Here is a 26,463-nt window from a genome sequence, read left to right as displayed (position 1 = left end):
GTTGGAAGGGGCCTATAAGGCCATCCAGTCCAACCCCCTGCTCAATGCAGGAATCCAAATCAAAGCATTTCCGACAGGTGGCTGTCCAGCTGCCTGCCTGCCTCCAGCTGTGGAGGTAGAACCAGAGCTTGGAAAAGTTACTTTTTTTGAACTACAACTCCCATCAGCCCCAGCCAGCATGGCCACTGGATTGGGCTGATGGGAGTTGTAGTTCAAAAAAGTAACTTTCCCAAGCTCTGGGTAGAACATAGCACTTGTGGTTATAAGCCATTGAAATTGCGGCAATGTGGTGGTCACCAATGGCAACACAGAGGAGGGAACCACTGGCCTTGACTGAATGGGATACATTTGAAGAATTGTCTGGCCTAGTTTTCCCCATCGAGGTGGCAATCATTTGAACAGAGGAGACTGGCTCATAGCAGGTCAGACTCTTCATTCATCTACTCCATTGACTGGCTATGGCTGTCCAGGGTCTCATAAGAAATCATGTAGTACCAGCTACTGAATCCTTTCTGGAAACTGGAGATGCCAGGGGTCAAACCAGGGACCTTCTGCATGCAAAGCATGCGCTCTGCTGCTCCGAATGAGCACATGAAATTGCCTTATGGCGAGTTAGATCATTAGGACATTTAGCTCAGTATCGTCTCCTCTGATTGGTGGCGGCTCTCGGGATTTTAGACAGGGAGGCATTCCCAGCACTACCTGGAGATTGAACCTGGAACCTTCTACATGACAAGCAGGTGCACCTAACACCTGGAACGCAGACTGAGCAGGCACATGGGTCATGCGGGGATGGTCATCCCAGCTACAGCAAGATGCACCTTGATTTAAATTATTGTAATTATTTCTAAATCTGCATTTGTACATGGAAATTAGCACATGAAAACATGAGTTGCATCTGATGTTGACGCGCCTTGGACAGCGCCGTGAAAGCTCAGACTAAAACGCGAACTGGATTCCACTGCTTCACTGGCATGAACCCGCCAGATGCCACTCAACTGAAGTCCTATGTAGTTTGGCCCTGAGCCAAGTATGTCCTAAGCAGAGAGACACCACTGGAATTAATGGGCATGACGAATGTGTAATGGATAGGGTGTTGGACTATGAGCTGGGAGACCAGGGTTCAAATCCTTACTCAGCCCTGAAGCTCACTGGATGACCTTGGGCCAGTCACTACCTCTCAGCCTATCCACCTCACAGGGTTGTTGTGAGGACAAAATGCAGGGAGAAGAACCATGTGCACCATCTTCAGCTCCTTGGAGGAAAGGTGGGATAAATAAATAAATAAATAAATAGGGTCCATTAATTTCAATAGGTTTACTCTGAGTAGGACTGGCCACAACCCTGAGAGTTTAATCTGAAGGCAGACTTGAGAAGTGATGTGGAATATAAGAATATAGGAAGCAACTTTTGACTCAGACAGACCATTGGTCCATCTAGCTCAGTATTGTCTACACTGACAGGCAGCAGCTCTCCAGGATTTGAGGCAGCCCTACCTGGACATGCCGAGGATTGAACCGGCAAAGCATCTGCCTGCAATGCAGGCGCTCTACCACGGAGCTACGGCCCTTCCACAAAGGGTAAAGAAAAAACAGATCTTCGGACAAGCGTACAGAGAGAGGCTGAATTAACTGTTCGCCAAGCCGAAGATCAGTTACGTCATTCCAAAGAGGAAAAAGAGCCTTTAAAGCTTTTTCAGGGATTCAAATATACATTTAGAGGGGGGAAAGAGACAGTCCTCTCTTTTGATGTGGTGCTGATTCCTAACTGGCTGCTGCCTGCGCCGCCGGAGCTACAGGGAATTCCGCGGCTGGGCTCCTTGCACAGTCAAGGGGAAGATGGCCAGATTCTTTGTTTTACAGAAAAGTGATGGGGGGAGGCAGGAGAGAGAGAGAGAGAGAGAGAGAGAGAGAGAGGACCCTTCTCAATGCACATAATAAATTATTATCCCTTATCCCAGTCTGCGTCTGTGTTGGAACTGCTTTTTAAGATAGTTTTAAACCTTTTTTTAATGCTTTTTTAAAATGTTTTCAAATACCTTTGTTTTAATGTATTTTAAAGTCTGTTTTTTATTATGTTTTAAGTGTTGTTAGTGCTTTTGTTTGCCCGGCCTGGGCTCCTGCTGGGAGGAAGGGTGGGATATAAATCAAATAATAAATAAGTCAGGCTATGTTAGTCCTTGTCCGTTAATTTCAACAGGTCTAACTCTGAGTAAGACAAGCTCTGTGTTTACATGGTGGTGTGGACAAATCAAGAAATCTTGGAGACAACAGCAACTAGCAGAGGCTGTTGACATCTGAGCTGAGGTTACAGACTGATTTCTTCTATTCCTCCCAGCTCCTGGAACATCTGCCCTGCTGAGGACTAGTGGCATGTCAAGTGCAATGGGACTTTTACTGGCAGCTCAAGAATGCAGGTGAAAGGAGATGAGGCTAATCCTGATTTCCAGACCAGCAACACTTGAGCCAGCTGTGGGCACTTCCTTGGGAGGACCCTGGCTGGGATAAAAGGAGCTGCCGCTATGAACATTTTTCTGGCAACAACAGCAGCAGCACCTAGCAACAGCTGTGAATTCTGAGCTGGGGTGGCAGACTGTTTTCTTGTGTTTTTGTATTGGAATGGCTATTACATTACTGATAGATATTGTTTGCTTTATGATGATTTCAAATATGATCAAGTTCATGTAGTCAAACCGAGTTATTTGTTGGATTGTTATGTTTTGCAATGACTGAGTATTTGATACTGAGCTAGTGATTTGTATTTTTGTTTTGTTGAGCGACAATTTGGGCATATTTTTATGGAAATGTGGCAAATTTAATAATAATAATAATAGTAATAATAAAAACTAGCATTGGATACAACCCATGTTTTCGTATGCTAATTGACATGTACAAATGCACATTTAGAAACAGTTCCGATAACTTAAATCAAACTACAATACATCTCGCTGCAGTGGGGACGACCATGCCTGCATGACCTGCATGGCTCTTCTGCTTGCGTTCCAGATGCTAAGTGCTGATGGGCCACTTCGAGTCCCCTCCTGCTCTCTCCCACTTCTTAAGGTTCTTTCTCTTGAAACCGGACGTGGGCTGGCCAGCCTTTCAGACAGGCAACTCCTTCAAGCAGAGGGTTGTCCTCTGTAAAGTGGGACGCATGGTTACCCTCACCAAGGGTGAACTTGTACTGTGAAATTCCAGGATCTGGATTGCAGCTCTGCTTTCCTAAGCTAAGGGTAGGGACCCTTTATTTTCCTTTCAGTTTGAGGGCCACATTCCCCCTGGTCAACCTTCTGGGGGCCACCCGCCAGGGGTGGCCAGGGCCAGAGGCTAAAGTGGGTGGAGCGGTTCATGTAAAGTACGGTAGGTTAGTTGCCATGCACACCCACGTAATACCCTTGATCCTCCATCTGGACAAGCAAGAAGCATGATCAAACGTCAAGGACACATTCTAGCTCACCAAAATCCCTCCAGGAGAGTATAAAGCGGAGCCAGTGAGGGGCGTGGCCTGGCAAGAGTGGGCAGTGCCAGGGATTGTGTCAATCAGGCATGGCGGTAGTGTCTGGCGCCCATTGGGACTGGCAGGGTGGAAGTAAGGCAGCCTGGCAGGAGGTGGCACCAGAGCCAATGACAGGCGGAGCCAACTCATCCTAGTTTTGTCCCCACCCTCCGCTGCCCTGCTGAGTTCTGCAAGTGCAACACTGAGATGGAGGAGGAGGAGGTGGATGGCCAGGTCCACCTCAGTGCAGGCAGGTGGGGGCTGTCTGAGGCAGTGGTTGCCCTGATGAACCAGCCTCCACTGAGGCCCAGAGGCCCATGTTATGCCACCCTTTCTCCCTCCACTGAAAGCGACATGATAGAAGGGTGTTGGTACATGTCTCGTGCATTTCACGAATGCCTCAGGGATGAACCGTTGAACCCTATCAAATCAGGGTTCTCAAAGGGGAAGAGAAGCATTGAGCACTTTCTCAATAGGGCTTTGTTAGGGAGGTGCGTTGGCTCTGGGGAGCAGGGGGGTAGGGCCAGTGGGCATGATCCAGCTCCCCATTATTGCATGCAACTTGAGGGGACCGTATGATAATCTCCCCTCAAGCAATAATTCACTGTGGAAGAAAGACAGGTGGCTAGACAGACAGACAGACAGACAGACAGATAGATAGATACTGTATTTCCTGCAGTGGTCTCTGGTCAACCAGGGCTTGGGTGTTGTATAAATGGCTTTGCTAGGTCAGACCAACTTTTGTACAGTTCTGCATCCTGCTTTGGACATTGGGCAGCCAGATGGGGCTCATCTTCAGAACATATCAGGTGTGTGGGAGCTCCGCCCACCCTAGACATTGCTGAACTGCAACTTCCATCAGCCCCAGCGCAGCCAATGACCAGGGATTATGGGAGTTGTAGTTCAGCAACATCTGAAGGGCCAAAGGTTCCCCAGACCTGGCCCATAGGAACCTAGGAAGCTGCCTTATGCTAAGGTAGACCACCTGTCCATCTAGCTCTGTTGTGCTTTGTATGCAGAAGGTTCCCAGTTTGATCCTCAGTGGCATCTCCAGGTAGGGCTGGGAAAGATCCCCTGCCTACAACCTTGGAGAGCAGCTGCCAGTCAGTGTGAACAATACAGGCTAGATGGAGCAATGGTTTGACTTGGTATAAGGCAGCTTCCTCTGTTCCTTTCTGGTAGATCTGCTTTGCATGCGGAAGGTCCCAGGTTCAATCCCAGGCATCTCCACGTAGGGTTGGGAACATCTCTGGCCTGAAGCACTGGAGAGCCACTGCCAGTCAGTGTAGACAATATTGAACTAGATGGACCAATGGTCTAACTTGTTATAAGGCAGCTTCTTACATTCCCTGGGGTTGGATTAGGACTCACGACATTAAAGGGTGGTGGAACTCTCACACGGCAACTCTTTCCTGCTAGTCTGTCCTCTTTTTCAAGTTTGTGTCACACCCTTGTATGTTATGTTCTATTGGGAACACTCAGGACATAGCAATAAAGTAACCGGGTGGGGTGAGGGGAGGGGAGAGACAAATTACATCAGGCCATAATAGCTTTCAAAGAGACCAAGGGGAACCTAATTGCAGCATCTACATGCTAATCTACCCGAACTGTATCTCAAAGGAATTCAAGAGCCCTGCTCAAAATTCCTGCCGTGATAAGGGGGTCTGCCGCATTTGGCTGCGGCTCTCGTAGAAAAAAGATTTTAATTATCTTTGTGTGGAACATTTTAACATTTCCTTTCTTGTGCAATTCAGAGTTCCACTGGGGAAAAAAGTGGGGAGAGAGTGCCTTGTCGAAGGCAGAAAGGGGATAAAAAAGGAAGAAGGAAAAGAATGACAAAGTATTAAAAAGTCAAATGTTTGATGATGATAGGTTATTATTGTTTGGGGACCAATTAGCCGGGAACTGCCTGCTACTTGATACATTCTTAGGAGAAAGTAGATAAATACTGCAGGATGTCAAAATGCAACATTGTTGCAAACAAGGTAAAGTTTTTTTTGGGTTCACCCCCGCCCACCCCCCTGGGGTTGATTCAGAAATGTGTCATTTTGGAAGGAAAAATGAAATATATGATGCTTAACAGATCTTCCTAAATTAAGCCCTGCCCTTTAGTAGTCTTCTCCCTCCACCCGCTTTGTTTGCTTGGGAGATCCAGTGCCTGCAAGGGAAGAGGACCATCACCGCCCAGGGAGGGAGAGCCATCTGCCTGCTTTGCTGCTGCTGCTTGGCCAACATCTCTCCTCTCTCCTTCTTGGGCTCCTGCTCTGCACGTGGGCACCTTGCAGGACCAGGCCCCAGGTGGCGTTTTACGTGGGAAGAAGAACGGTCTTAGAGCTGGCGTTTGGGCGCACAGAATACGGGACTGTGTCTTCTGTGTGGTTTTGAAGTGGATGAATGGGTGTTATATGAGTGTATGTTGTGAGTGAATGTGTATTTTTATGTATATGAGTTTTTTGTATGTATAGTTTATCATGTGCCTCGGGAAGAGATTTTATCATCAAGAGGGGAGACCTGAGGGGGCCCCAATTGCCGTAGTGATGGGTAGAGGGAGGTATGGTGATATGAAAGGGACGTGCCAGGTAAGGAGAACGCGGCCCAGACATGTAGTGGCTGTGCCGCGTTCTGGTCCTTCTCATACCCGCAGGGTTGTTGGTTGTCCTATCAGCCAACTCTCAGATCTCCAGTTGCTGCTCTTTAATGCCAGATCGGTACATAATAAAACCTCCCTTGTCCATGATTTGATTGTGGACGAGGTGGCCGATCTGGCATGTATAACCGAGACCTGGGTGGGCGAACAGGGAGGAGTTAGTCTCTCCCAGCTCTGCCCACCGGGGTATCTGGTTCAGCATCATGGTAGATCTGAGGGTCAGGGAGGTGGGGTTGCTGTGCTCTATAAGAGTTCCATCTCACTCACCAAGCACCATGTCCATGCAATCACTGGTCTGGAGTGTTTGCACCTTGTGCTGGGCCAGAGGGACAGACTGGGAATCCTTTTGGTGTACCGCCCACCTTGCTGCCCAATGGCTTCCCTAACTGAGCTGACGGAAGTGGTCTCGGAGGTACTGTTGAGATCCCCCAGACTATTAGTACTGGGAGATCTCAACATTCATGCTGAGGCTACTTTGTCTGGGGCAGCTCAGGACTTCATGGCCGCCATGACAACCATGGGGCTGTCTCAATATGTTAGTGGCCTAACACATACATCGGGGCATACTCTTGACCTGGTCTTTGCTACCGGACATGGGGATAGTGATCTGGATGTGGGGAGTTTTACATCTCTCCCATTGTCATGGACAGATCATTGCTTGCTGAAGTTTAGACTTTCAGTAGCCTTTTCCCTCTGCAAGGGTGGGGGACCTATTAAATTGGTCCGCCCCCGGAGATTAATGAATTCTGAAGGTTTTCAAAAGGCTCTGGGGGGGTTTCCGGCTGATAAGACTGGCGCTCCTGTCGAAGCCCTGGCCGATCTGTGGAATACAGAGATGACCCGGGCTGTTGACACGATTGCTCCTGCGCGCCCTCTCCTATGTAGAGCTCATACAGCTCCTTGGTATACTCCGGAGCTGACAGCGATGAAACAAGACAGGAGGCGGCTTGAGCGGAGATGGAGACGAACTCCTGACAAATGCAATTATGAGCTGGTTCGTGCTTCTACTAAGCTCTATGTAGGAGCGGTGAGGGCGGCAAAAAAACAACATTTCGCCGCCACTATTCAGTCATCTCTCTCACGCCCACGGGAGCTTTTTAAAGTGGTTCGTGGCCTACTCCATCCAGGCCTACAAGATACGGCAGATACATCGGTAGCTCGATGTAATAAATTTGCTGAACACTTCCAGCATAAGATCTCATGCATTCGCCGGGACTTAGACTCCTATTTAATAGCAGTTAATCCTACTGAGGTGTCCGGAGCACAGTCTTGTCATGTTTTGTTGGATGAGTTTCAGTTGGTTCAGTTCGAGGACGTGGACAAGGTGCTTGGACAGGTTCGTGCAACCACTTCGGTACTGGATCCTTGCCCCTCTTGGCTAATTAAAACTAGCAAGGAAGGAACAGTTGGCTGGGCCAAGGAAGTGATTAATGCCTCTTTACGAGAGGGAGTGGTCCCTGGCTGTCTGAAAGAGGCGGCAGTGAGACCACTCCTGAAAAAACCTTCCTTGGACCCAGAGGATTTCAGCAGCTACAGACCAGTAGCCAATGTTCCGTTCCTGGGCAAGATCCTGGAACGTGTGGTTGCTGACCAGCTCCAGGCGCTATTGGATGAAACCGATTATCTAGATCCATTTCAATCGGGGTTCAGGCCTGGTTTTGGCACTGAGACTGCCTTGGTCGCCCTGTTTGATGACCTATGTCGGGAGAGAGACAGAGGGAGTGTAACTCTGTTGATTCTCCTTGACCTCTCAGCGGCTTTTGATACCATCGACCATGGTATCCTTCTGGAGAGGCTTGCGGAATTGGGAGTTGGAGGCACTGCTTGGCAGTGGTTCCGCGCCTACTTAGCGGGTCGTCTCCAGAAGATAGTGCTTGGGGAACATTGCTCGACACCGTGGGTTCTCCAATGTGGGGTCCCGCAGGGTTCGGTTCTGTCTCCCATGCTTTTTAACATTTATATGAAGCCGCTGGGGGCGGTCATCAGGAATTTTGGAGTGCGTTGTCATCAGTATGCTGATGACACGCAGCTCTACTTCTCCTTTACATCTTCTTCAGGTGAGGCAGTCGACATGCTGAACCGTTGCCTGGCCGCGATAATGGACTGGATGAGAACTAACAAACTGAGACTCAATCCTGACAAGACTGAGATGCTGTTGGTGGATGGTTTCTCTGATCGGATGGTGGATATATACCCTGTCCTGGATGGGGTTACACTCCCCCTAAAGGAACAGGTGCGTAGTCTGGGAGTCATCTTAGACTCTTCCCTCACACTTGAGGCTCATGTAGCCTCGGTGGCCTGGAATGCGTTCTACCAACTTCGGTTGGTAGCCCAGCTACGTCCCTATCTGAGTAAGGAGGACCTCTCATCAGTGGTACATGCTATGGTAACCTCGCGTCTGGACTACTGCAATGCGCTTTACGTAGGGCTACCTTTGAAGACGATTCGGAAGCTACAGCTAGTGCAAAATGCGGCGGCCAGACTGCTAACAAGAACTAAGCGGTCTGAGCATATAACACCTGTGCTAGCCCGTTTGCACTGGCTTCCAATATGCTTCCGGGCCAGATTCAAAGTGTTGGTACTTACCTATAAAGCCTTATATGGCACGGGACCACGATATCTGTCGGAATGCCTCTCCCAATATGAACCGGCCCATACACTATGGTCTACTACGAAGGCCCTCCTCCGGGTTCCGACTCATAGGGAAGCCCGGAGAGTGGTGACAAGATCTAGGGCCTTCTCAGTGGTGGCCCCCGAGCTATGGAATGGTCTCCCCGAGGAGGTGCGCCTGGCGCCGACACTATCATCTTTTCGGCGCCAGGTTAAAACCTTTCTCTTCTCTGAGGCATTTTAATTCCTGTTAATTCTAAATTATTATATTTTGATTTTAGACTGTACAGTTTTGTGTACAGTTTTGTATTGTGATATACTGTATTGTGTTATTTTTATTGTATTTTTAATGTTCACCGCCCAGAGAGCTGTTGCTAGTCGGGCGGTATATAAGCTTAATTAAATAAATAAAATAAATAAATAAATTTCACTTCCTCCCTAAGTATCAACGCATCTAACAATCAGAAGTGGTACGGTTCAAGGAGGACTGTACCACGTGGCTGGTCCTCATCATGCCGTTTGGCTTACAAGCCCCATTTGGGGGATGACTCAGTGACACCATGACTCATACCCAAAGGAAGCTGCCTTATACAGAGTCAGACCATTGGTCCATGCAGCTCAGTTCAAGTCTGCACTGAAGGGCAGCAACTCTCCAGGGTTTCAGACAGGCAACATTCCCAGGCCTATCTTCTGCATGCAAGCAGTCCTAGCCCAGGGGCCTTCTGCATGCAAAACAGATGCTCTACCACAGAGTTACAGCCGTTCACTTAAGACGTAGGAACAGAGGACATTGCTTTATACTGAGTCAGACCATTCATTCATCCAGCTCAGCATTGTCTAGACCTGTGGACCACTTGAAAATTGCTGATGGTCTTGGCGGACCCCTGAATGATTGTCCGGCCTGTTTGCATTGCATTTTAATTGCATCTTCTGCTTCTCATATTGTATTTTACTGTGTCACAATGTGCATTCCATAGAATTCAAATTGTAGTACAATAAAGTACAATATGAAGCAGGAACAATACAATTAAAGTTATCACGAACGTTTGATATGGACATGCCATGGAGCACCTGGGTGAAGCTTGCGGACCACCGTTTGGGGACCTCTGATCGACACTGACTGGCAGCGGCTGTCCAGGATTTCAGAAAAGGGACGTGCCCAGTTCTATCTGGAGATGCCTTGGATTGAACCTGGGGCCTTCTGCCTGCATGAAGCATCTCACCCCCCTCCCCCAAGCTATTTCATTTTAGAGAATAGAGAGCAGTTTACACACCAAAAATCAGTTCCTCAGCACAGATGTGATGATGGTGATGATAAATTAAATAGGTGGCAATTTGTCATCCTTTGTGGATGGTCTATTTCTTGACAGACCTGGACCTTGTGATAAAAATGCCACAATCACACAATGGTATGGAATAAAGACCATGAGGAGAGCCTGGCTACAGGATCAGGTCAATGGCCCATCTAGTCCAGCATCCTGGTCCCACAGTGGCCAACCAGATGCATCTGGGAAGCCCGCCAGAAAGACCTGGGTGCAGCAGTGCTCACCCCACTTGCGATTCCATGAAGCTGTCATTCAGAGGCATACTGACAGGAGGTACAACATAGACATCACAGCTGGTAGCCATTGATAGCCTTATCCTCCATGAGGTTGTCTCTTTTGAAGCCATCCCAGTTGGTGGCCATCGCTTCCAACTATGCCCTGTGTGAAGACGTCCTTCCTCCCATCTGTCCTGAGTCTTCCAACATTCTGCTTCATTGGATGACACCGTTGGGTTCTCTCAGTGGAGGCTGGTCCACTAGGGCGAACGGGGAGCTGCCCCACCAGCCTCAGTCTGCTCTCAGCCGGCCACGCTTGCCACACTTCTTATTTACAACCACCAGTTCATGGGGTGGCCCTGCCTGTGAGCTTCCACCTCCTCAGTCTCAGCATTGACCCTTCCAGAACTCAGCAGGGTGGTGGGCGGGGACATAACTAGAATTAGCTGGCTCTGCCTGTCATTGGCTGTGGCTCCACTGACTGTTGGGCACCTCCCCTTCCACCCCACCAGTCCCAATGAGCCCCAGCTACCACTGGGTTCTAGTATCATGGGAGAGGGAGAAAAATGTCTCTCTGTACACTTTCATCCTGTCTGTTTGGGGAAGTTCGTGTCTCGAAGGAAGCAGAGGTGGCGTGGCAGGGTGGGGGATTCTCACCTTCCAAACTGGGTGGGATGCTCCCAGCAGGGTAAGCATTTTCTTTCATGCACATCAGCAGCTCTTGTCCGGGTTCTATTTCCTTAATAACTTTATAATAAATCTAAACATTGACAACAAACGAGAGAGAGAGAAGAGAAAAAGAGTATTAGATCTTCACGGCCACTTTCATCTGAATAGTTATTTTTTTGTGGGGGAACGGATGTACAAAGACAGAATTGTCCATCCATCTTTTCTGATCGTGGCTCCTGTCAGCTTCCAGTCCTTGCCATCGCTCCTATGCTAAGTTTGCCAGATTGTCATGGACTCTGAAAAAACACGACAGGTTGTGGCCAATGCTGGTCCTACTCAGAGTAGACCCATGGCAGTTAATGAACAAGGCTAACTTAGGTCCATTGCTTTCAATGGCTAACTAGATGCAACCCTAAATAAATATGCTTTATCATTGCCAGTCTCATTTGGATACCTATTTGAACATATGGACTATTAATATTAATTTATAGGCTTACGTCGGGATCAATGTGATATTTTTTGTTGTGAATGCTGGCTGATGAGCTTTCCTTGGGGTTTTCTCCCTGTAATATCTGGGAGGGAAAGGAATATTTGTCTCTTATTTTTGTTGTGAGTGCCTGACTTTTGTTTAACTCTGCCCAACATCTTCCTTTTGGGGTTAAAGCCCTGAGCCAGTGTCTTTTGGTGCATGAAGAAACCTCTCTAATGACCACATCCGTTTCAAGCCAAACCCTGTGCATACAATAGTAATCTGTGGGTCAGTCACAAAGTGAACAGGGAAAACCTGTTTGCTCATTTGCGAGAGTTTTGTGGACATAATGGAGTCCAAGGAGCAGTGATTATCTCTAAGTCTCCACTTTGCGTGGAAGATACCACCACCACCAAAACCACACATTCCCCATCACAGATAAGTTTCCTGAACAGGCAGCTGCTTTGAGAATCATACCACTGGATTTATTTGTAAAAGCATTCCTATACCACCATACCAGGTGATATACAACAATAAAACATAAAAGACCATTAAAAAAAAACACAAATAATCATTAAAGTGATTGGCCAGTCAATCAAAGCACAGCTGCGAAGGCCTGTCAGCATAAAAAGTCTTCATGAGATGCCCAAATGTCAAAAGAGAAGATGCCTGCAGAATCTCTGCTGGAAGAGCATTCCACAGCATGGGACCGTCAACATGGTCTAGTGGAAGCCAGTCCGGCCTCTGTAACAGCAGAGAACTAGCAGCGCTCCTCTGGATCATTTATGTGATCATCCAAGAACATCAGGGCTCAAGTGCTCCTTAAGGTGTCCTGGATCTAAGTTGTCCATGGCTTCATCTACCAACACAACCTGGCCTGGTAGCTTATGGGCAATCAGTGGAAATATTTTAGCAAAGGTGTTACAAACAGTTGGCCGTCTGCCCCTCCCACCAGCAATCTAGCCACTGCATCCTGCACTACCTGGATCTTTCAAACCAGGCCCAAGGGCAACCCCACATAAATTTGCCATTGCAAAACTGAGAGTGGACGATTCCCATCTGAGCCAGTCGTGCACAACAATGATCCAAGTCTGCATTATGCCACAGATATCTTCCTTTGAACATGATCAACAATTAAGCTGATAGCGGATACTAATGCAGAGTCATATCTTCAAGAATGTTAGAAAGAAATCTTGACCACTGTTCAACAAAGCACAGGATACTGCCAGCCGGCACACACACACCCCACTCCCCAATCACTTTACTTTGTTATCTTAAAAGGAGAAATCAAATCGGTAGAACTGAAGCTTATTCTATAGCTTCTACCTGTGGCCAGGATGTGCTTCACTCAAGACTGGAAAGAAATAAAATTACCTAAGACTGCAGGATGGTGAAATAATGCCAGGAAAATATCCACCCCCTTGTCCTTTTTTCAGTGTTCTAACTCTGTGCTTCCCAAATTCCCCACCCCCACTGCTTGAAAATTGCTGATGGTCTTGGCAGACCACTGAATCATTCTTCTGCCTGTTGTACCAACTGTAATGTGCTGCGTTAGATGCTGTATCATTTTTTAAAAACTGTATTTCATAGCTCCTTTTATTTCTTGTGGTGAATGTTACTGGATAACAATTTGCATTCCGTAGAATTCAAATCAAAATGCAATGCAAGAAAAAAATGAGCAATGAAAATGCAATTAAAAATCAATGTGAATGTTTAATGTGGACATGTCGCAGACTACATTTTGGGAAACCCTGTTCTAACCGAATAACTAAATGCATAATAATGCAAGTAGCTAACACAGAGAGACTTGTATGCATCCGAGGTTCATCTTATGACGATTTAGACCAGGGCCTGAAGTGTGGTGGCACTTGTCCTTTGGAACGTGCTCCCTATGAACATCAGGCAGACACATATTGTATTGGAATTTAGGGCTTAAAAGTCAACTGTTCACCCAGGCTTTCTCTCAGGGAGTCATCCAGCTATGTGTGACGTATTAAGCTGATCTACTGATTTGTGAAGTGTTCTGTACTTATTTTACAAATGTAATTGCATTGTTGATTTTGGGTTGTATCCAGCTAAGTTATACCCAGAATATATCCACTGAGTTGTAGCCAGCTATATTTTACTCAGAGTAGACTAAGGATGGGTGAGAATTTTGATTCAGTGTGTATTTCATGCCAAATCTATCATTGCACTTTCTGAAACAACAGGAGAACTGACACACAGCCATCCTTTGGCATTCACACTTATCCAAATTTTCCGATGCAGTTTGTCAACCAAGCATTGTTCAAAAAAATGCATAGATTAGGAGAAAGTGTGCAGAAAAATGTATATGAGTGAAAATAACATGCAAACATGCATTCTGTTATGAGAAATAGCTTGCAAAATGTGTGCATTAGTCAAAACTGCAGACAAAAATGTGTAACAGAAATTTGCACTAAACTGCTGGAGAACTTTCACGAGGATTTAAAAAAAAATCAAAACTTGCTGCAGAAATTTTGGTTCTTCAGTACAAATGCAAGAACAACACTTTAAGGCTGTTCACCACCATGACACTTTTTCTTAATGGTGGCAGTTCATAAATGTTTGCAAAAAAACCTATCCAAAGCTGGCACTGGGGTCTGGAATCATCGGGTATCTGCTAAGCCCCACGCCTGAACAGGGGCCCATTGCCAGTCCCTGGAAACTCCCGATCCTTTTTCCTTGAGGGGCTGCTTGCTCTTCTCTGCTCTCCAAGTGAGAGAAGCTAAGAGATGGAGCAGTAATCATCACCTGCCTTCTTGTTTCCCTGCTGGGGTTGGTGCAGATTGGTGGGGGTGGGAGAGAGAGACGTGAGTGGGTAGCGATAATAGCGACAAGGAGAAGGAAATGAGGATATTTAGGGAAAGGGAGCATATTGCCCAACTGCCCTGGAAAACCTCAAGCCAGCATTGGGTTCTCCTTTCCCTTTCCTTCCCCTCTGTCTAAAACATAGAATAGTAAAGTTAGAAGGGGCCTATAAGGCTATGCAGTCCAACCTCCTGCTCATTACAGAAATCCAAGTCAAAGCATCCCCGACAGGTGGCTGTCCAGCTGCCTCTTAAAGGCCCCCAGTGTCGGAGAGCCCACTACCTCTCTAGGTCATTGGTTCCATTGTCGTATGGCTCTAACAGTTAGGAAGTTTTTCCTGATGTTCAGCCGAAATCTGGCTTCCTTAACCTGAGCCCATTATTCCATTTCCTGCACTCTGGGATGATTGAGAAGAGAACCCGGCCCTCCTCTGTGTGACAACCTTTCAAGGACTTGAAGAGTGCTATCATATCTCCCCTCAAGGCTAAGCATGCCCAGTTCTTTCAGTCTCTCCTTTCATAGAATCGTAGAGCTGGAAGGGGCCTATAAGGCCACAGAGTCCAACCCGCTGCTCAATGCAGGAATCCCAATTAAAGCATCCCCGACAGCCTTTCCCCAACCTGCAACCCTCTAGATGTTGTTAGATTCCAGCTCTCATCAGCCCCAGCCAGCGTGGCCAGTAGCCAGCAATGATGGGAGCTGGAGTCCAACCTGTGCTGGCATCCCACTGGCTTCTGAAGATGCACCTGTTGACCCTGCCAATCTCTAGGCCCAAGTCTCCTGTTTAAATTGCTGCACTGTTTATTTTAATGATAGATGCTGATATTTCATATCTTGATAAAAGTGCCTTGGGTGCTGGCACAAAATTGATGCAATGGACAGCAAGAAAAGAGAGAGACTTGTCAGTACTCAGTACCAGGAAGTACTGCCACAGACACAAAAGGCCCTGGATTAAATAGTTATATTTATATTTTAATGCAAAAGTCTGGTTTTAATACTTATAAACCACTTAGAATCCTATCTGGGCATTAAGCGGTATATAATTAATAAATAACAGCAGCAGCATCTGGAGGGGAAGGCTAGTCTTAAAATGTCAATTTTCAGCTCCTTTAGGTCAGGCAGATGCCTTCATTTTTGTCATGCAAAGTGGCACTGTTACGAGACAGATAGATGAAACTTTGAATAAGAACCTAAAGCAACCTGCAATATTATCTTTCCTTCTTGGAAGGTTAGCAACACATATGAAGTGCAAATATTGTAAAACAATGATTAAAATAACTTAGCGACAGTTAAAACATTACACAGAGGATAAGAGAGTAAAGTGCCAGCAACGATCCCAGCTGCACATACATCAGTTGGTACAAATCTTATCGTTCCTCAGAGGCTGACTTGGGCAGCATATGGACATCTGGAAAATTCTTTCTCATCTATTTTTCTCCCCCCAAATGCCCCTTGAAAATCCTACAGATGCTTCAGAAGCTTTGCTTGAATTTGCCCTGAATTTGGTTATAGCTGAAATTCGGCGATACCCCGAAGCAGCTCCAGTGGGGATGTTGAAACGTTGTTCTGTTCACGCTTAACCTTAAAGAATGATTCATTCAGTGTATAATATACACACTCCTCTACAAGACAGAACGAACAGAATCCCACTAGTTTCCTGTACAGGCATAAAACAACAATTGTTTCTTCCCAGTTTACCCTTCCCCTTTTAAAGTGAACACATTCTGACACATCTCTTACATATTTAGCCAAATAGCCTGTCAGATGTAATTTTAATAAATGGATAAGGCTGGATCATGAACTGCTGTTTTCTTTCTAAAAGCATTCTAATGTTCCGAGCGACACTTCTGCATTCTTGACTTCTTAGTTCATCCACAAGGGGGCACCGTTTACCAATTAAAATGACATTCGGTGCCCAGGGCATAGCTACAACTCCCCCCCCACTAAAATCTGCTCTACCCCCTTCCGCCCTCAATCTTTCTTTCTTTTATTTAGAAATAGTTTCAGAGCCATCTCTGAAAAACTTCCTTTAGGGGGATCCTTAAAGAAGGACATCATGCCTCATATAAACCTAAGTGTTAAACTGAAGCTAAAACCACCACCACCCCCGTAACCATTTTTTTTAATGCTGCAAAGCAAATGAATAGAAATTCATTCCAAAGGGGGGTGGCCCGCTCTGTCAGAAAAAAAGCAATCATAACCTCATGGCAGGGGCGTCGAATAAGGACCATCTTTCATAGCAAGTTGTGGGAGAGTGCAGTGGATAAAACAATTTTTAGAGATGCTGAAGGGGAATTCTGCATAATTCGCCTTTGACTTTTTAGAAAGTCAGTTTCAACACTAACCTCCCGAGAGCTGAATTTCAAAGAGTACGAGTTGAATTCAGCTACGTTTTACCCAGAATAAACCCACTGAAATTAATGGACCCAAGTTAGTTCTGTCCATTAATTTCAATTGGCCTACGCAGAGTAACACTGACAATTGGATGCAACTTTATATTGGGCCTACATGTGTCTAGCAAGACTTGCATAACCAACCTTCATATCATGTCACCAGGGATGGATGAACTTGCTAATTTCAGGTTCAGTTTCTCATTTGCTATAACCTTAAATTCAATTCTCCACATTACTGGGTACTTTTTTTTTTTTTTAAAGGTCCTCATGAAAATTAGTTAGCATTTTAATATACAATTTCATTGCATGCAATTTCCTCTAACGTGCAATTTTTTGGCAAAGCAGTTTCCCCAAATATAATGCATTTTTGGTAAGTTGTTTTCCTTTATGCATGCATTTCTATGCAAGCTTTTACCCTAGCACACACATTTTCGTCCACGTTACGTGTCTGGGGAACTGCACCGCAAAATCCAGAGAACAGCAAATTTCCAATCGGCTGCGTTTCCACTCACAGATTGTTTCCAAAAATGCAGATTGGGCAGGTTGGCCTTTAAATGCAACCTGAAGAGAATCCCCACCCCTGTTCCCCCACACAGAGCAGAGGGAGAGGCTGTAGCTCTGCAGTAGATGGAAGATCTCAGGCTCAGTCCAGGGAGGGCAAGGAGACAGACCCCAGCCTGAAATCCTGGAAAGCCAATGCCGGTCTGTGCAGTCAACCCTGAGCTAGATCAGCCAGTGGTTGATCTACGTTTCAAGAGTGAGATGGAAGAAAGGGAATGATGCTGGGTTGTGGTGAGCTGGGGCAGATATTGATTTAAAGCTCCCTTGGGTGTGTGGAATTAAGTCCACTGTACTTTAGATCCTGGCCTAGGCACCGTTCCAAGTTAAGAAGCTTCTGCTAGTCCCCTTTCCACAGCCCAGCCCCATCGCACACTGAATTGCAAACCAGAGGCGAAAAGGCTCCACAGAAGGCAGGCAGACTGAAGAATGCAAGGTGACAAAAGTGTGAGGGGGAGAGAGAGAAGAACAGGAAAGGAAGCTGGGATCAGAGAAAGAGGGATGACAAACTAAAATTGCTGACCTGTTTCCTCTGTGCAAGTTCCCCTATCGGAGAGACCCAGGTTAAATTTAGAGTGTTCCTCTGGATCATTCTGGAATCAAGAGAGCTGCCCACAAAAACCATTCTGGACCCCATGAGAGAGAAATAGCAGATATTATAGGTCTCGGGAAGCCAAAGGGTGGTGATGGGGGGGGTACTTCTATCTTTGCAATAATATGCTCAGTTTTGCAGTATCCTGCAAAAAAAAGAGCCTTCCTTTGCTTAATCTTCTCTCGGCCTGGGTACCCAAAAAACGTCACTTGCTGAGATACACCCACAGCTCTTATCAAACTGGCCTCCCTGCGTTAAGAATGTCAGAGAGATTGTGGCCCCATTGCAATTCAAAGGAAAAGGAAGTTTGGGTTATGGGAGTCAGACGTCCTGAGTCTCAAAACTGGCTGAAAACTTTTTTAGCTTCTTTTTTTTTTTTGGTGGGGGGGACAGACAATCCCCACAACAAGAACAATCAACAACCCAATTGCAATGCATTGCAATTCCTGAGAAAAGGAAACATAAATATCCCATGGATGATGATGATGATGATGATGATTTCTAGGCATAACATTCTGTCGGTTTGTGAGCTGCCTGGCACAGGGGCTTCTGCCCATCCACACTGCTTAGAGATTTTTGACTTATTAAGTGGCATGCAAATGCTATTAAATCATCATCATCATTGAAAAGAAGGTTTCTAAGATGACATTAAGGTTGAAAACCTTGGCGCACTTACCTGGGAGCGAGTCCCATTAAATTGAGTAAGCCTTAGTTCCAAGTCAGCAACAAGAGGCTCGTGCTGTAGAAGGCAATCCATGGATTAAATAATCTGTCTGCTTTGTGCATCTGAAGGACTAGGTGGTTGTCTAAGAGACCACATGCTATGCACAATGTGTTAGTCTTGTAAGGAACCTGGGGACTCTTTGCAGTTTTCACAGATTAACGTCACCTCGCTGCAGCTTTGAGAACACTTCCTTAATTTCTGACAATTTGGATGAGGCATCACTTTTTTTTCTCAGCAACTAGTAAACAGGCATTTTTTTTTAAAAAGAGTCATTTGAAAATTATTAATGATAAGGATGCGTTGGGCTCTCTTTTTAACTATGATGATTCTTTGCACCCAATTAATTTGCTAATTCCACAGAAGCAGAAAGGCAAGGTGTTATAAAACGAGGCAACAAATGTTTACTCTCGTCGTGGAAAAAATAAAAAAAAGACATTTCTGAAGGATGATATGTTCTCTTGAACTCTCATGCAAAGTTCAGAATGCCTCAGTCCAAAAGCCTCAGTGGAGCAGCTATTCATCCCAAGATGTGAAGGCAGCAAAGGAATGGTAATCCAGATAAATGCACTCTGGAAAAACTGGGGATCAAAATGCCAAAATTAATTCAGAACCTCTGATCACCCGGGGTTGTAGTTAAAACGGATCAAAAGTCCTCTAAAACCTTGGTGAGTCATTAATCTATCTGGAACCAGTACAAGAAATACAACCAGTATAAGAGCTGGATCATAGTTATCCCAAGTAGGGATAGTAGAGAATTTTTATTCTGTTTGCATTTAAAGGCGAATCCATCAAATTTGCACTTTCCAAAATAGTAAAACAGCTGAAATACAGCCATCCTTAGACATTTGCACTTATCCAAATGGTGCAATCCAACCAAACAGTGTTTACAAAAATGCATAGATTGGGGGAAAGTGTACATGAAATGAATATATGAGTGAAAATAACATACAAAACTATTAAGAGAACTTGCTTGTAAAAATGTATACATTAATGAAAGCTACATACAGAAATGTGTTTGTTAGGAGAAATTTGCACTAAAATGCTGAATAATTTTTATGAGGCTTTTCTTTTTTTCTTTTAAATGCAAATTGCTGCAGAAATGACTGAAATTAGGAGAAATGTAAAGAACCCAAACTGACGGATCCTTCCCTCCCTATCTTGACTAGGGAAGATCCAGAAATTATTAAGAGAAGAAATATGGATCGTTGAATTATGGATCATAACAAATGGGAGATTTTTGTCACTGCTGCATAATAGCTACCAATGACTATCAGAAGTATATAACAAAGCCCTTAGATGCAGCTACAAGGTGAATCAGGGGCAGGAGATACAATATTCTGGATCGGCTAAGACAAGAGGACTACCACGTCTTATCCAATACCAAAGAGCTTGTCAGACATATGCAGGTTTCAAAAACCATTCACTGCCATGTGAGTCAGCGGTATCAACTAATTCATTCTGAAGCTCCCTTTTAGGGCATTTGAGATTCACATTTTGGAGACAGTTGTTGTTATGTGCCTTCAAGTGGATTTCGATTTATGGTGGCCCTATGAATCAGTGACCTCCAATAACATCTGTCATGAACCACCCTGTTCAGATCTTGTAAGTTCAGGTCTGTGGCTTCCTTTATGGAATTAATCAATCTCTTGTTTGGCCTTCCTCTTTTTCCACTCCCTTCAGCTTTCCCCAGCATTATTGTCTTTTCTAGTGAATATTGGAGACGGTACAAGATGCTATTACCTATTTGGTGGGAATGAAGGGAGATTCAAAAATTCTAGGAGGAAAGAGAAGTATTGATCAGATGATTTGAAATGTAAAATTACATTTCATACTTGTGTGTCCCTGAAATGGTGTCTGTTTAGCAATGCAAAAATAAAATAAAACCAAGTTGTCTGTTTGGTTTTACAACTGAGAGATCACCAGAAAATCAACTGTGAAAACAGCAACAACAGTTTAAGTTGCCTGTGATGAAGGACAGTGGCAACAATGAATTGTGTGTTAAATAGAATGCTGAATGGACTTGTTTATGGTGAAACTTTATTCACCTGGGAAAGTGGTAAATGCAGGTATTATTAACACACAATATCAGTACTATTACATGAATTGCTAATTATAATGAATAAACATAGACATAGTTTGGCTCATGAGAATCTCTCGGTAGTTTAGTGGAATAGGGGTTTTGGTCAGAATGCTCTTCTGGAAATATTGTTAAGGTTAAATGCATTGTTAACGATAATGAATTCATATAAGCACCGTTTGGTTCACTGGGATATTTTTGCAAATTTGCTGAAATCTTTGGAAATATTATTTTGCGGGTACTAGTAGACAGATTAAACAAAGACCCTAGTCTTTAAATAAAATCCTTCAATCTTGAATTTAATTCCATGCATGTACTGTGTATGACACTATCGCAACTGAAAATGTAAATATGAAGATTTTTTTTAAAAAAAAAGTTCCCCTGAGCACAGATAGTTCTGAACCAGCTTTTGAGTATAAGACCTAATCCCACAGCTATAGTCTAAAGGCTACAGTAACTTTGCTTAAGCCATGCAATCCTATATCCACCTGACTCTGCTGTTTGGGGTGGATGGGAGTTACAGACATCCAAGATATCTAGATTCTGGAGAGCACCAGGTTAGTGAAGGCTAGATTAGATAGCTGGACACAGGCACATCTATTAAAACATTTAGATGTTATTTCCCCTCCGGTATTAATGAATACAATGGTGCTTCCAAAGTTCAGAAACAGAAGGCGTCTGTATTAAGAAGGAAAGGAATGACATGAGCCTCACCGTCAGTTCACTTCTAAAATTATTTCCCAAAATAATTAAGCAGTTTGGGCAGAGAAATGCAGTTTGGCACCAAACGATGAAGAATGTTGCAACGTCAATTTGGGAGGGGTGGGGGAAGTCAGAAAGAAATTGTTTTGTTGAAATGGGTTTCAGCGAGATCACGCTCCTATGTCAACTGCTTTTTCTTTGCACATAATGGGACTGTTCCCACGCCATCACTTTGCTGATGTTTCAAAATTAAGAAGGGAAAACAAAGCCCAAGATTGCACTGTTTTTTTTAAAAAATCTGGGGTTCTATCCAATGCTAGTCCTATTCAGAGTAGACCCGAGGAAGTTAATGAGCCAAAATTAGTCATATTTATCAGAGCTTGGAAGATTACTTTTAAAAAGTAATAAATTAGAGTTACAGTTACATGGCCCAAAAAAGTAGTAATTACCGTTACAATTACAATTGCTCTGAAAGTAACTGATTACTTTACTTTTACTCAAAAGTAATCACTACAATTACATTGCAGTTACTTTTTTTTAAAAAGCCTACAAGGTGCTGGCCTTGGCTGCTGCACATCTAATAAGTAGCCTAAAACAACATTAAAATAAACACGCACATACAGAGGTAGTAGAATAATTATTTGTATTCATAAGATAGCAATGGTGGTCTCTCCGCTGGTAAGGGTGGTGGGGAGGGAGGCAGAGGCCACAGCTCAGATCTTTGCATGCCAAACCAAGCGCAACCCCCCCCACTCAGACAGACAGCATAATCTCTCTCACTGAACCACCTCCCAGACCCTGCCCTGCCACCAACTAAGGGACACTTACTCAAGCAAATATTTTCCCCTGAGATGCAAAAAAGTTAAAATACTGCAAATGCAGCACAGTAGCCACAGAGGGTGGGGGAGGCCACTTTGTGTGCCAAGTGCAAACACAGTATTCTCTCTCTCTGTCTCTCTGTCTCTCTCTCTCACACACACGTTGTCATCTTTCACCTCCACAGTTCTTTATCTCCATTCTGCTGCTGCCTCCTTCTCCTTTATCCATGTTCTTGACCTCCGGATCCTTTTTCCCTCCACTCCATTCTTCACCACCACTATCCATTTTTTAAAACAATTGTTTTCTCCACTCCGCCCAGTCTCACTCTCCGCCTCCTCCCTCGTCGCCTCCTACCCATCCACAGAGCATGAGGAAAGAATGATACTGCACAGAAGCCCAGTTTGAGGCACATGATTTTCATTCACAAATCAGAGGAGCAGAAGACTTCCCTTGCTCCCCTCCCCAAGTAATGCCCAAAAGTAATACTGGAAACATTACAATTACTCCACAAAAGTAGTAAAATTACTCCTAGTTCTATTACAATCAAAATGTAAAGGAATTACCCACTCGTTACTCAAAAAAGTAATGAATTACAAGTAATTCGTTACTTGTAACTAGTTACTTCCAAGCTCTGATATTTATTTACTTTAGTGGATCTTCTCTGAGTAGGTCTAGCATTGATTATCACCCATTAATTTCAATGGGCCTACTCTGAGCAGAACTTAGCTACAACCTGATTCTACTTTTGGTAGCTTTAATTAGTCAGTAATGTTGAAAAGAATGTAAGTCACTTTGGGAGCCTCATTTTAGGACATTGATGCATTTTAGAAATAAAAGATACTCTGAAACCTTGTTTCCCCCCCCCCCACATCTGCTTATCGAGGGGATTTGTTGTTATTGTTGTGTTATAACAAAATAATTCAATATCAGAGTGGAAGAGTTTCCTGCTGATTCAAGAATGTTATCTCTCCGTTTTTAATATATTTCCCCCAGAAAATACTCAATATCAGAAACTGCTTCTATACATATGCATATATTAACAATAGCTGCAATACATTTTGCTAAGCACTGGAAAGCAAGCAAGCAAGCAAACAAACCCAAAGGGCAAAAATAAAATCTGGAGGGGAAAAAAATACGAAACTTGAGTCAAATTAACAGCTTTTCAGCCCTCTGAAACGAAGAATATAATTCAAGCCTCAACAGCAGTGCTCACTCCTACAATGAATACAACTTTTCAAGTTCAACCAACAATCAGGACTTTTATGGCTTCGAGTTCTGCCACTGCATATTGAAAGCACCCTAAGTTTCCTACTCCCAGTGCTCCACCTCCTCATCTCCCACTATCACCTCAAAAAGGTGCCGGGGGCTTTTGAAGTGCTCCAAGAAACCTGGCAAACCTGTTTGAACAGAGTCAGAAGTGGGGTGAGTGCGTTTGTGCTACAAACTGCTTCAACTTGGTTAGGTGCTGTTTCCCGGCGAAAGGGGGAGACACGTGGAATGAGCCGGACCCTTTTGGGGAACTCCCTTGCTTATCCATCAGGGCTGTGTATTGTAGAAAGAGCAAGTTTGCATAAAAGATGCCTCCCATTGATGCTACCTTTCCTCTCCTAAGAGACCCAGTGTGGTGTAGTGGTTAAGGTGCTGGACTATGACCTGGGAGAATTGAATCCCCAGTCATGAAGCTCACTGGGTGATCTTGGGCCAGTCACTGCCTCTCAGCCTCAGAGGGAGGCAATGGTAAACCACCTCTGAGATTGCTTACCGTGAAAACCCTATTCATAGGGTCGCCATAAGTCGGAATCGACTTGAAGGTAGTCCATTTCCATTTTTTCCTTTGCTAATGTCCTTTTACTGGTGGAACAGCTGCAGGAATAAATAACTGGAGCAACTATGCTAAAAGATCAAGAACGTTGGAGTAGCTAATTGCCTCTTTCTGGGGGAGAACAGTGAGGATTCTCATCCCCACGCCACACAAACCATGAGTTGGTTTAAAACCCACAGCATCTGGTGACAGGTATTTTGCCTTGGAAAGTGAAAGAAAGAACAACAGCTAGTCGTATTTCCTGCAAGAAGCAGATTTCTGGGGTGAAATGATCAGGCTTTTAATTTGACACTTTGCATTTGACTCAAGATCCCCTTTTTGAAATGGAAGATTACGTAGTGCAGACTCAGTGCTTGGACTGCATTTAAAGTATGCACATTTAAATTTAAGTGCATTTAAAGTGCTATAATCCCACGTTAACAGTCCTGGCTTCCCCACAAAGAATCCTGGGAACTTTAGCTTGTTAAGGGTGCTGAGAGTTGTGAGGAGACCCCATTTCCCTCATGCATGGTGCACTTGTAAGCATGGGGGAGAAAATTCAATTCAGGTTGCATTTCAAGGCAAGTCTACTAAATCCGCAGTTCCTGAAACAATACACAAACCAGAAATAAAGCCCTCCTTTCGAATTTGAACATATCCAAGTTTTGTGATGCAGTTTTCTCAAAAGGAATATATTAGTGAAAACAGCGTACAAAAAGGCATTACATTAGTGGAAATGAAATGTACATTAATCAAAACTGCATGCAAAATAAGTGTTTATTAGAAGAAATTCGCACTAAAACTCTGATGAATTTTTATGAGGATTTAAAAACAAAAACACAGAAATTGCTGCAGAAATGTGGAGAACTAGATCTAAGAATGGAAAAATGAGAAGCTGAGAGAATGGAAATGGACAGATTTTTCCATCCTTATGTGCTTGTCAGCCTTCCAACAACTGGATATGTTCAGTTGGTGTCATGAATCCTCCCTGCTCCACCACCTCAGCCTCTTAGTCCCCCTATTATGTGTCATTTGTAATGGGACAAGCAACATCTCCCAGGATAATTGGTAAAGGCATAACATTGCTATGGCATAAAGGATTGAGTGCATTTCCTTACTGCAAGAATCTTGGTTGCATGGAGCTTGGCTAAACTCCATATCTCCATCATTGTAAAGGAAGCATATTTTTGTTATCCAGGGCAAGAAACTGAGAAAGGATGCTGCAGTTCCAATCCTCAATTCATTTAGGCTGTGTACTGATAATGATTTCTGTTCAACAGCCATAATGGCCAGTTTCTTCAGCCTGCATAGTAGGACTTTCCCTGGGTGAAGTGTTTGGAGTGTGGAGCCTCACCCCATCATGCTCCCCTCCCCAGCAGTTTGGCTAAGAGGTGTGTGGTCAGCGGGAGGAAGAATTACCCAAGATGGTCATGAATCCTCCCTGATAATAACAAAGAAAGATTCCTTTCTGGCAACATTATGCAGCACTTGTAAAAGTGCCAGTTTCTCAGATCAAAATGGATAACTGGGCTCAAAAGAGGTAAGGTGAACCTTCAAGTAACCTGTGTCTTTATATACTATTTTTAAAAAATCTTGAATTTGGCCCAGTATCAAATCAGCAGTCAGTTCACATCTTTGAGCCTACTTGCTGCATATTAAACTCTGGATACTTTTTGTAAACAAATGACGACAACAACGCATGAATCCAAGCAAAAATTCGTCATCTGTGATCCACTCCCCTTGTCCCACTGACCACCCTGATTCTAAACAGAGGCACAGAAACGGGAAAATGGGAAGGCCAGGAGATTAACAGAGCCAGATCATACCTGGTCATTAATAGGACACGCCGCTAGGTTTTGTTCTTCGCTAGAGCCGGCCACTCGGATGTACTTCAGCCAGTTCCCATTTCCGGTCTGGTTAGCATCGATGCAGAATTTATTGGCGCCCAGGTCATCGCCAATCTGAAAGAGAAGGCAAAAAGTATTTGTTTGAACAGAGCAAGAAACAATCAAGGTAGGTGAGTCGGGGTGGGAAATGTTTGTCAGACCGGGGGCCACCTTTCTTTCAGGGCGATCTCACGAGGGCCGCATGCCATTGGTGGGCAGGGCCATGGGCAAAAGTAGGCAGAACAACAAATATAAACCTTGACCTTCATTCAGAAAGCACACCCTTCTCTGCCCTCCATCCAGGCTCAGAGGTCAATGACACATTTCTGCCAGGCAAAACCATTTGGGGTGCACAGCTTTGAGAGCTGAAATACCGCCATCCTTCAAAAGTCGCACTTATCCGAATTTCATGATGCAGTTCTCCAACTAAGCCACATTTGCAAAAATGCATATATTAGGGGAAAGCATGCATAAAAAATGAATATATTAGTGAAAATAACATACAAAATGCATTACATTAGGATAAATTGTTTGCAAAAATGTGCACATTAGTCAAAACCGCATGCAAAAATATGATTAGTAGAAGAAATTCTCACTAAAATGTGAAGAACTTTCCTAAGGATTTTTTTTTAAAAAAAATCACAAATTGTTC

General features: G+C 44.5%; 1 protein-coding gene across 16 annotated transcripts in view; it reads right to left on the bottom strand.

The window, feature by feature from the left end:
• LOC133372935 (histone-lysine N-methyltransferase PRDM16-like) overlaps positions 1 to 26,463 on the bottom strand; it is a 545,545-nt gene that overhangs the window by 94,430 nt on the left and 424,652 nt on the right. For all 16 annotated transcript variants that reach the window (XM_061602158.1, XM_061602152.1, XM_061602153.1 and 13 more), the window contains 2 exons: positions 25,752 to 25,886; positions 10,950 to 11,052 (listed from right to left, as the gene is read on the bottom strand). In XM_061602158.1, coding sequence (XP_061458142.1) covers positions 10,950 to 11,052; positions 25,752 to 25,886 — 238 coding nt within the window. The remainder of the gene's footprint in view (positions 1 to 10,949; positions 11,053 to 25,751; positions 25,887 to 26,463) is intronic.

The sequence above is a fragment of the Rhineura floridana genome, chromosome 18 (assembly GCF_030035675.1).
Source record: "Rhineura floridana isolate rRhiFlo1 chromosome 18, rRhiFlo1.hap2, whole genome shotgun sequence".
In the NCBI taxonomy this organism is placed as follows: Eukaryota; Metazoa; Chordata; class Lepidosauria; order Squamata; family Rhineuridae; genus Rhineura; species Rhineura floridana.
This window is presented reverse-complemented; position numbering and strand designations above follow the sequence as displayed.